This window comes from Myzus persicae, unplaced genomic scaffold (genome assembly GCF_001856785.1).
Source record: "Myzus persicae strain clone G006 unplaced genomic scaffold, MPER_G0061.0, whole genome shotgun sequence".
Lineage (NCBI taxonomy): Eukaryota > Metazoa > Arthropoda > Insecta > Hemiptera > Aphididae > Myzus > Myzus persicae.
In genome coordinates this window covers 248,265-260,551 of record NW_019103900.1, presented here as the reverse complement: position 1 = coordinate 260,551, position 12,287 = coordinate 248,265, and the positions used below count along the sequence as shown (strand labels likewise).

General features: G+C 28.2%; 1 protein-coding gene, 1 long non-coding RNA gene and 1 pseudogene across 3 annotated transcripts in view; 2 read left to right on the top strand and 1 right to left on the bottom strand.

Annotated features, from left to right (window-relative positions):
- The first annotated feature begins 3,320 nt into the window (after window positions 1–3,320).
- Window positions 3,321–4,760, top strand: LOC111036100 (annotated as a pseudogene).
- A 7,070-nt stretch (window positions 4,761–11,830) lies between these two features.
- Window positions 11,831–12,287, top strand: part of LOC111036096 (glutathione S-transferase-like) — a 2,452-nt gene continuing 1,995 nt past the window's right edge. Inside the window, exons 1-2 of one of the 2 annotated variants that reach the window (XM_022317998.1) lie at window positions 11,831–11,995; window positions 12,110–12,250. In XM_022317998.1, coding sequence (XP_022173690.1) covers window positions 12,118–12,250 — 133 coding nt within the window. In that variant the 5' untranslated portion in view covers window positions 11,831–11,995; window positions 12,110–12,117. Of the gene's footprint in view, window positions 11,996–12,101; window positions 12,251–12,287 lie in introns of both variants that reach the window. The other variant, XM_022317997.1, reaches the window with a different exon arrangement.
- Window positions 12,110–12,287, bottom strand: part of LOC111036099 — a 14,716-nt gene continuing 14,538 nt past the window's right edge. Inside the window, exon 2 of the long non-coding RNA XR_002604725.1 lies at window positions 12,110–12,278. This is a non-coding gene — a long non-coding RNA (uncharacterized LOC111036099). The remainder of the gene's footprint in view (window positions 12,279–12,287) is intronic.

Genomic DNA, 12,287 nt, shown 5'->3' with positions numbered 1-12,287 from the left:
CTTAGTGGTCTATGTTAAACAGGTGTTGCAGCTACAGGTGTAAGCGATTAATAACAATAATGCGCTGTCTTAGTGTCAACCAACTACCAAGTATAATCCGAACTACACGCTATACTATTGGTCATTATTAGAGTACGGATTTTAAAGCAATAAAAAACTAAAATAAAGCACTAAAAAAAAAGCAATAAAGCTGTCTAAATCTTCCAAAAAAGCTTTAAAAAAAGCATTAAAAATAGGTTTTTAAAAAAAATTTATCACAAAAAAAGTATTAAAATTATTTAAAAAAAAAAGGTATTATAATAAACTTATTAACAACCCTGCTTCTCCGAGTTTTCATTCTTCCACAATTTTTAATCTGTAAATTGAATTTATTCTATTTAAGATAATTTATAAAAAATAAATTAAATAATAGTTATGAAATGATTTTTTTTACCTATATCATGGGAGTTGCATTGGACAATCAAAACTTTTTTCAAGTTTTCAAATAAAAATTTTCTACGACGATCGGACAATATATGCTTGTATTTTGAAAAACTACGTTCGACGTCAACAGATGTAATAGGAGCAAATTTGTAATGTATTAAATCATCACATGTTAAGTCTTCAGGAAGTTCCTCTCTTGATACTTTTTCGCCTTTTAGAATATTTGATATTATGGTAAGAATTTTAAATCCCGAATTTTTGTTTAGTACATCATCAAGTTTTTTTGTAACCGTTTCTCCCGTTTTTCCCAAAGCTTGTTTAATTTGTTGTTTAACCTTTTCTATACAACACACGGATTCTGATAATAGCATCCCAGATGTTTCTAAACGTGTAATTTCAGTAGCCAAAAATCCAAAATTACTTTTTATGTAGATTAAATTTTCTTCAATTTCTGGGTTTTCGACTAATTTTTTAGCGTTTTTAATAGCCAGTGCATCATCTGAGTCCAATTGAAGTATAACATTTTTGATATGTAGAAAATGTTCACAATAATAGTTTACGGCATTTAACCAAGTGCCCCAACGAGTAATAATTGGTTCTGGAGGTAGAGGAATACCCGGAGCCAAATTCTTAAACAAATTTATACGGTATGGAGCTTTTAAAAAAACTTTTTTAATATTTGATATTAAACTATTAATTTCTGGAAAATGTATTCTGATCTGTTCTGCCACTCTGTGTAGGCCATGTGCCAAACAAGTTATATGCACCATTTTTGAGTAAAGAACTTGTAAAGATTTTCCTGATTTTACCATATATGGTGCTGCATCCGACACAAAAAGTAAAACGTTGTCATGAAGTATGCCTTCAGGCCATAATATAAAAAGAGATCTGTCAAATAATTTAGATATAGTAGAGTGGTTGGCTTTCTCTAACACCTCTGAGTTAAGTAGGAATATTTTTCCAGGATTGTCTACTTCCAATGTACCAATTATAACATTGGCGACATATCGCCCCTCAACGTCAGTAGTCTCATCTATTGACACCCATACATTTTTGTTCCTGACGTAATCTCTAATTTTAATAATAGTATTTGTATAGCATTGATCTATATAGTTTTTTCGAAGCGTAGACTCGTCAGGAATAATTTGTTTTGTATGTTTATGCAGAAAATCGCGAAATGTTGGTATATTTAATTTAGTGAGAGGGATATTTGCGGACAAAAAAACATTACACAGTTCTTCGTTGAATGATGACTTCATTGACATACCTGTGACTAGAAGCTGAGATTTTGGTTTTTCTTGTTGATTTCTAATATTTAGCTGCTGGATATGTTTACCTCTAGCGATATGTTGTTGAATATTATATTTTTTTTCGGCAGATACTTTAACACCACATACTTTGCAAAAAAGTACAGCATTGTCACAAGAAAAAATGTCTTCACCAAATTCTTTTACAAAATTTCGAAGACGAGCACTACAATTAATAATTTTTGGCATTTTGTAAGTGACTATCGGTAAGAATAACGAACTAGGTATACGGTGTTGCAACGAAAACTAAACTGTAATTCTGAGTAGATAATTTCCAGAGCAAAAGCATATTTTTGTGTTTATTGTCGTTTCAAGATAAAATAATCTACTATATTCAATAAGCTATATACGTATTTAAATTACATCGATAAACATACCGAGACATAACATAACGAGATAAAATCGATTGAGCCAGCCATATACAATATACGATATTGGAAAACACATTATTTTACAATAAAATAAAAATTAACATTTCAAATACGTTTATTTAGAACACATTTTGAAAAATGTACCAAAAATGCCCAAAAAAGCATAAATATTCAAAAAACGCAAAAAAAGCAAAAAAAAGCAAAATAAAATGTCGTGCATAGTAGTATAGCAGTATAAATCGAATTTGTAGCTGATATAGCTTCGTTTTAGAGCAATAGAAAAAAAAGGCAAATGCCTTCATAATCCGTACTCTAGTCATTATTATGGCTTTTAACTCTAAATTCGCTATTACACTGACTCCGTATTCCGTTTAAACCGTGTGGTTAACACGTTACCACAATATATACACCAAATAGTTGAAAACAACCATCCAACCATTCAAGCGTGTCACTGGGGGTTAAGTTGAATTCCCCGCTACGTCGAGTGTCGTGTCGTTACGATAAAATTGCATTGTGATTGGCGTTACTTTTTCGATATCATGTAATAAACAAGTTGCAACCAAATATACCAAGAATTGAATAGTTGACAGCTCAACTTTTTAATTAATATAGTTACCAATTATAACCACATTATAGTTGCCACTTACCAAGGCTTGCAGAATACGGTACACGACGTAGCTGTGAATCTGGTTTTAGATGGTTATTCAAATGTGGTTATTAATGAAAAATAAAATAGTTTTATACTTAAGTCTAAATTATGTAATGTAAAATATAAGTAAGTGCCCAATTTTTTGTTGGTCAGTTGACGACCATAAGAAATATATTTGTTATTAAGTTCGTATTAACAATAATTTATCATTATTAAATTACCAAATAACAATTATAGAATAACATTTTAGGTATGATTTAATGTGAAAAATATTTATATTTGTTTTAACGATACCTATTTTTAATATTTGAAAATATGTGTTAAGACAAAGCCTCATCGGTATTAAGAATTATTTTGCATAATGTCATCATGTGCCAACCTATTCATTGTTTTATAATATTCAAATTGATTATGGTGACTTAAAATGAATACTTATTACTTAATTAATTGTGTCTCAACATTTGTATAACTCTGTTACATAAATAATTACAAAATAAATGCTCTAGAGCAGAATACATTTGTTTTGACATTATATCAAATGAAAAATAACAACAATAATTTCGGGTAATTTTGGTGCCATTTCGTCTTGTACCAATTTTAGAAATCGATGGTAAAATATTGAATCAAACATCAGCCATAATATGCCGTTATTTATCAAAAAAAGCTGGATTAGCCGGTAGCGATAATCGGTAATCTTTACTTATTAGTATATAACTTTAATGATTTTCGAAAGGGTAAAATAAAAATAATAATTTTCTCAAAAATATAATAATATGTAAATTGTATACTTGTTTCAAAATATTTCATCTCAAGCGTTTGATAAAAATGAAAAATCTGAAGCCGAAAAATATTTAACTTTAATGAACGAAACTATTCCGTTGTATATTGACAAATTTAAAATTAATTTGGGTGAAAATGACGGATACTTTGTAAGTGGAAATGTAATGCTAATTTAAATATCTACGAATCTAAAGACTACTGTATAGATACATAAATTGCTTGATTTATGACCAATTACAAGACCTATTACTTGACATAATATTGACCATTGGCCAACTAGAACTCAAAAATATAAATTTACTGACTAAAAATAGTAAACATTTTCCAATCATATCTTATATATAGTGGAACAATTCTGTAATAAGATATTTTAATGTAAAAAATTAATAATATCCAAATGCCTAGTAAAAACCTTAAACGAAAGTTAACATTGTACACTTCAATATTATATGCGCGCAACAACATAATTTCAAGGAAATCTTAATATATCAATATATATTTACATTTATTAGTTATTATTTATGTTATGTATTCATAAATTGAGGTTTATAAAGCACAAGTTGTACAACTTTTCCAGGAAAAAATGAGTAAACATAAAATACTCTATATTATCAACTCGTTTTCATTGTATCTATACCTAAGTTCACTGGCAAATTGGCATCCATGTACCTTAGTTTGTGAACTAACATGACCTAAATAGACAATCCACCTGTGGATAATAAGATATAAAACACTTGGTATATTTTCAAAAATGATTCAAATTACTTTCTAAACTTCCCTAAAAGGGTTGAAAAAGTAGCTAAAACATTTTCAGAGTCTCGTGGAATTTATTGATTTAACTTTACTTTATAGAAATCAGCCATGTAATTTCTGAGATTAGCCAAAAGTAAAAGACTAATTTCACATTTATATATTAAATAGGCTTCATCGTCATGTTAATTAAATTGTATTTGTTATACAAATTAGTATATTTTTTCCATAACTTATTATTATTTCCATAGTTTCATTAATACTAATTATGTTTATATATTCTATTAATTTCTGCAGTTGTGATGGGCTGATTTATAATTTGTGACAAATTATTTAAACTTCACGGTAAAAGTGAACCTACTAGACGGTCTTCCAAAATTACAAGAACATAAAAAACAATATCTTAAATACATACCTCAAATTAAATCGTGGATTGCCAAAATACCTGCATTTCTATGTTATGTTTTTAATGATAACTAACTTTGGGATTACTGGTTGTTCTGATATGTCAATAGTAAAATTGATTTTACCCAAGGAATTTAAAATAATTTAACAGAGGCATATTAACGATATTGTAATTTTTGTCTTTTTACTCGGGTAATTCGTTATGAAATGAGAAAAAATATGAACTTCGGAATAATTCACCTGGAAATTGGTACAGTCCTCATAGGTGTCTTATCACAAATAATATCTCAGAAGTCTCCATCGATCCTAATACTGCTAAATTTTTTATTCAAGGTCAGAGTCACAAAACAGGCTGCCTTAATTTATCTGTTAAACTTTAAGAGTTTTCTTTAAAAAAAACTTAGACACAATTAATTTGTAGATCCAGTAATTTTCTAAAAAAAAGTACCTACCCATCTTTACCTAAAAGTGATAATTCATGACTTTTCGTGATTTCTAAAATTAAAAATTGTTTATCTTCATAATATTATCCATAATTTTTTAACTTTGAACTCTTTATTATAAACTAAATACAATAGGTAAATTTAAAGATTTTATAAATTGTCTTATAATAATTAATAATAATCTTTAAATTCTTCTTCGACAATGATATTAAAAACACCGAAAGGCCCAATTCAAATCTTGAAATGAATGATATAGGACAAATGGCAGCCTTAATATAGTGGCATACAGTTGTACATATTTTTTTCAAATATTCCAATTTATGTCGTTTATTTTTTTAAATTAACACCTCTAAAAAATTAGTCAACGATTCCGGAATTTCACTATTGATATTTTCAAAGATTTTTAGTGTTGCATACGACAGATGGAATATCTTCTCGGAGAATTGCTGTAGCAGTATATAATAGCCTAAATCGTTTTTCATTTACATTTTTTTTTTATCAGCATGCCAAATTGTGTTCAACACATGTTACGAGTGTCAATAAAACAGATGATTATTAAGCTGTATTGTTTCTCAATAATCCTACTACCCTATTTTAACTTTAATCTTTTTTTTTGGTCGTTTTATTTTATTTTCTGGAACTTTATTTTTGCAAATAGCTTTTATCTCTTGCATAGAAAAATGACGATCATCATTATTCTCAACATTTAAAAATATTTCTTCTATCGAATTACTTATCGATTTACTTGATGTCACTTACATTATTATCTTCAGGAAGACCTATTTTACTAAATCTAAAAGTCCTCAAAAAATATGAATGATAACAACCATTATGGTTTCTAGCCTCAGCAGCAATTACATCATATTCATACTGTATACGTGCTAAAACAGCTTTTGCTAAAGCATCTGAACGATTCTCAGCTACCTTCGATAAAAGCTTTAAACGAAAGTGTATCAACTCTATATATTAGTCAGCGATGTGATTTTTTTCCGCAGTCTCTTCGCTGACTTTATCAACACTTTAAGCAACATGTCGTAAAACAAAAAATTGACTCATCTGATAGCATTCTATATGAGGTGGTAGGCTGTTCGTAGATGTCCTAGCTTCTGTCTCTCTTTGTCTTTTAGCTCTAGAAATACCACTTTTACGAGTGTACATTTTACGACACAGCACACGGATGGTCCCAGATTATATTTGTCTTTCAAATATTCAAAATGTATTTTTTTTCAACACTTGAATCAATCAAAGTTTTAATTCCGCGTTCAACAACAACTGTTTCACTTTCATTCAAATGTTTATTACAAATGAAGCAAACTTGTGACATTTTTGTAAACTACTTAGTTCAAACTCAACCAGCAAAAAAAAAAATTGTACTATTATAACTACTAAATGTTCACGACACACAAATTTGCAACAGTAATGCGCACGTTGTTGACGATGTCCAAACAGGAGAACGAAAATACACGATCATTGTTAAATAACATTAATCAATAATATTTATCTACTCGCTCTTTAATATTTATCTACTCGCTCTTGCCGTCGCCGTTGTTATGGATAATTAAAGGTAATGATAAGATACTATATAGAATATAGATATAGGTTCTTAAAACTGTGAGATGCATTAGACGCTATAGTATTATTTATTTTTATTTTAACTATTTATTATAATATGGCTCGCCTATTGGTACACTATATTAAAACTGTGATATTGAGAATCATATTATTTATATTTTCATGTGTGAGTGACACAGATAGCCACAATATCCACCAACGATTACTATTATTCATATATACCAAGTCCGAGCATTCATAGTTTTTGAAATCATGAAGTATTATTTTTAGATAAAAATATAAAGATACAATTTTTTTGGAAAATTACTCGATCTACAAATTTTGTCTTCGCTGTTTTTCCGTAAAACACTTGAAGTTTAAGAGATAAACGAAAAAAAAACCTATTTTGTGACCTTTGACCATGAATAAAAAATTTAACGGCAGTAGGATCGATGATGATTGTTGAGATTTTATTTGCGAAAAGGTACTTAATGTGGGTACCAATTTTCAGCTCTATGTAAATTATTCCGAAGTTAAATGTTTACTTTGACCGGATTATACATGATTTAGGTTTTTCATATTAATTTTTTTTGATTTTTTGGTTGTAATGTATTAATATAATAATGTATTTTATTTTATTGTACTCATACATTTTAGCTGATTGGTTACATTAGCTGCAGTATGCTAAAAAATTCAGTATTTCAATAAAGGTCTTTAGGTATTAGAATAAATAATGTCACCCCGGAATAATATCGAAATTGTGTTGAATAATAAGTAAATTATATGTACAATACTGTATGTTTTTATACAATAAAAATTGTGTAACATTTATTTATTGCACTTGAATTACTGCTATATAATTTCAATCATTCATATTTTAAATCCGATCAGTTTAAGACTTTAAGTACAACTTCAGTTTACTTATGTCCAAACAGAAAATAACTTGAGGGGTTATTCTTCATAAGTGTTCATCTTATGTTCTTATATTATATTTTTATAATATCTAATATAAAAATTATTAAAAATGACGAAGAATCATTGGAGTAAAATTGTTTCAAGTAGACAGTTGGAGTCGATTTCTTTGTAAAAACAAGAACAAAAAATGTCGTAAACTTGTTTATTTGTAGTTTTTCATTTTGAGAGTAGTAGGAAATATATTGGTTTTATAGTTTTACAATGATGGGTCAGTGTGTTTTTATGTGTCTAGTAATTACCATTACGTTTTGGAGCAGAATATTTGTTCTAATCTTCGATATTGATAGTGATTTTTTGTATCAAATTAGTAAACTTCTAGTTTCTTCCTAAGATATATGTGAACAGTCACTGTCTGTTGAAGACAGAGTTTTTTTTTAAGACTGACTGTAATGTTGACAGATGGATGACGAAGTATATAGTGGTTACCCACTCAAAAATATACCATTAAACCACATCAATTTGAACCATGGTAACCGAATTTTACCACAGTCGATACAATAGACCATTTACTGTGGTCAATATATCCGACAAACAAATGTATGCATTGCTCGTGTATGTATGTCCACAGCATTTTCAATTGGTCAGTGATTATAGAAAAATATTATGTTCATCTACCATTTTCTTCGGTAATTGTGATTTACACGGCGCGACGTATATGCAATACAGATACATGATATGTATAATATTATACTTAAGGCCCCTGCAAATGTGTCATTTTTAAGGAGTTGTGTTTAGGCAATTATTTCGTTCCTTCGATTACTGATCGTCCTTGTGTGTGTAGTAAATGATAATTAGTGTGTGTATACTCCCCTACCATCACCCGCAAATCGCATCAATTTACAATACATTGTTATTTCTTATCTGATTTATGGTCGCACGCAAGCACACGCACAAGTCATTCAATGTCTAGATCAAAATATTCAAAACCAATTTATGGACGTGAAATAGCCGTCGCACTGACAAAAATTAAGGTACTTCTAGTGGTTCGATTTAAAAAATGTAAAAATGTTTGTGTTGGTAAACAAGTTTACTTTGCATCGGTCGGAGCACTTTTTCAATTTTAGAAAAATTCTTGACGAGAATACATTTTTTACATTTTATTAATTTATAAATTTTTAGTATTGAACATCTTCAAAAATATAAAAAATATAAAATATATGGTCCAACCGATGCAAAGTAGACTTGTTGACCGATTAAAACATCTTTACATTTTTTAAATCGAAAAACTAGAAGTACTTAAATTTTTGTCAGTCGCTAAGGTCGATTTGATGAAAAATGAATAGAGTTTGCAGGGGCCTCAGAGAAGAATGTCGAAACATTCTTATTGATATAAAATATTATAATAATATATTTGAAGCTATTTCAAATAAAAGTCTATGATGGTACAGAACAATACAGTCATACAAACAACGGCCATAAGTAACTAGTAGGTTTAATGATTTGTAACAGCCAACAGGTAGTGTATTATGTTTTAATTCTTAGCATCTTGCAGTATGTACAACAATTATTGAACATTGAACATAGTAACAAAATTATTGAATAATTATTACTGTCCAGCGACACAGTATTGTTTACCGTTGTTTTTAAAAATCATTCGTTGGACATACTAATATTGAAAGGTTTTTACTGGAAGTATTTTCCAATTAATTGCATTTTAAAATTAATCGTTTTCCGTTTTTTTTTTCAAACTACGCTTGAATACTACCATTGAGAATCAATTACTTGCTACTCCAAGATATTTTATTAAAAATAAATATTCAATCAAATTGAACAAAATTAGTAAAAACAATTTCAAAATTAATTCAAACAGGAAAACGTCTATTTACAAACTAGCGTTCTTCAATTTCCCTTCACTGGCAGAATCCAGGCCAGATCAGTTGGCTTTTGTCTTCTTTGGAAATCGATTATGACCATCAATCAAACCTAGTAAGTTATTAAGCATTATCAAATAAATACTTACATTTCGTTAGTTGACATAATTAAAGCTATATGGACAGTTATTCGATTGTCATAAGTAATGCAAAATAAAACAATTATAAATATTTAAATGCATACATCAATTAATTTTTAGAAGTTAGTAAAAAGTTGAATATTAATTTAAAATTTAATGTAGTAGCCAGTCGTTATTGATTTTATCTTTATTATGTACTTTATTATGTTAATATAAGTATGATAATATATTTAAAAAAAAAAAAAATAACAGCTAAAATAGAACGAACACAATAACAATTTTCTATTACTTTAAAAGTGTAGAGTCTACATCAAGACGTAAGAAAAAACTAATTTGTCTATTATTAAATATTACATTGAATAATAATAAATTATAAATGTTACATTGTGTTGTCAAACCTTTTTTTTCCAGCCACAATAAATATTGAATGACTTCTGTTGTGGCCAAATGCAATTTGCCATTTATACAATAATAATTGAAAACATTTTTTTTTATTCGTTCGATTTATAAAATAAAGTTAATTTATGTATGTTGACACTTTGTTTAATATTATAAACATATACAGTATACGGTATACTTAGTATATATTTAAAAAATGTATTGTATAATTTGGATTTACTTTATTTGTTTTAAAGAGGTTAAGTCTCAATTTTAGAAATCGATGGTAAAATATTGAATCAATCAACAGCCATATTATGCCGTTATTTATCGAAAAAAGCTAGATTAGCAGGTCACAACGATTGGTAAATTTTACAGTTTGATTCGCAGTTGATAACGTTTATGATTTACGAAATATAAAAATAATAGTTTTGATTTTTAGGAATATAATAACAAGTAAATTGTGTATTATTTTGCTTAAAATTTGTATTGTAACCTTATGATGAATATGAAAAATCTAATAGATATATTATACTTATACATATATTTATAAATAAACCTTTTATACAACATATTTTAATAAAACAAATTAATAATAACTACTTATTAAAAACCCAGTTACGAAATTGAACATTATAGGGTTCTATGCCTGTACACAACATCATAATTTTAAGTCCATTTTAATAATAGGTAATTGATTATTATTCATTATGTGATTGATTGATTAATTAAGGTTTTTTCAACACTAATTGTACAACCTGATTTCGCACCATGCAAAAATGAACAGAAATAAAATGAAGTACCTTATAAAACTATGTAATTCATTTTAGTTTGCATAAGTTCACGTAATTATGTCACTTTAAGCATCGAGTACCTCTAGTAATCTAGAATAATACATATAGATTATTAAAAACTGTTTAAAAGAAGCTGGAAATACCCTCAATATCTCAAACAATTGTCGTGTAGCACAAACTTTGGACGTAGGTACACAATAAATGAACAAACAACATTGTAAGTACCTTTATCAAACACTAATGTATGGTGGAAATCGAGTCACACGATCACCCCCACTGACCTTTTTTCTGTCTAAACATATTATTCTAACACCAATTATACGATAGATATTAGATGTGATATTAATAATATTGGTATAAAGTTTAACTTATATTTACATTCTACTTAATCACTAATCGTTAAATTATACTAAGTGTTATTTTATTACCTAGTTATTACTTATTATCTGAACCTAGTGTTAACTACTAATATTTTGTATTGCTACACATTTTAATTTGTAATTGTATTAAAAGCTTAATACAAGGTATCTATATTTTTTATTGATCTCAATTAAAACTCAGCAGTATAGGCCACAACATATAATATTATTATTCACGATACTACAGAATCTATTGATACAATTTTTATTGAAATCGTTCTAGTAGTTTCTCGCATGCATATAGCTGTAAAAACATTTTTATGTTTCTAAAGGAGAAGGTTTTTGGTTTTTTTTTCAATATTTTTTAAATTTATAATTATTTTTTAGATCCGGCTGCAACACGAAAGATTCGTGGAAACTGAAAACTCTTCAAGTGGTCAAGTGTTGTTATATTAATTAATTATGACCACGAATAACCTATAATAAACAATATTTTTAAAAATTATGTTAGAAATAAAATGTTCCGATTTTGCACCAATAACCATCATCCATGAAAATACTAACACAGGATAAACGCGAAAAACCTTGAAAATTGTGTACTCGTCTAACCGGTTAGTCTAAATAAAAAAAATAACTGACAATACATATAACAGCCAAAATACTCGACTAGTGGGTTTGATTATTATAGGAGCCCGTGGTATAATATTATGTGTTTTTGCTCATCCACTGGCAGTATATGAAAGAGCAGCTGGACATAGTTACAGAATTATTGTAATAATTACAGTCCAACCACACAGTAGTGATCACAGTTTTTTCTTCGATATCCGTTCGTCAACTTAATATTCAAACTTTTTTTCTTGTAAGTATTTTTCAATTAATTGTACTCTGACTAATTTGCGTAAATTACGTACAAATATCACTGAGTATAGTCAAAAACTAAGACTAATTTTGAAATTAATAAATAGAATTTCAGCAGAAGAAATGGCAGCATACAAACTCACTTACTTCAATTTTCCTGCCCTGGCAGAGCCTATCAGGTTTCTCTTGTCTTATTTGAAAATCGAATTTGAAGATGTTCGGTTTGAACGTGAAGAATGGCCATCAATCAAGCCCAGTAAGTATAATTTAACAATTGTATATACCTAAGTACA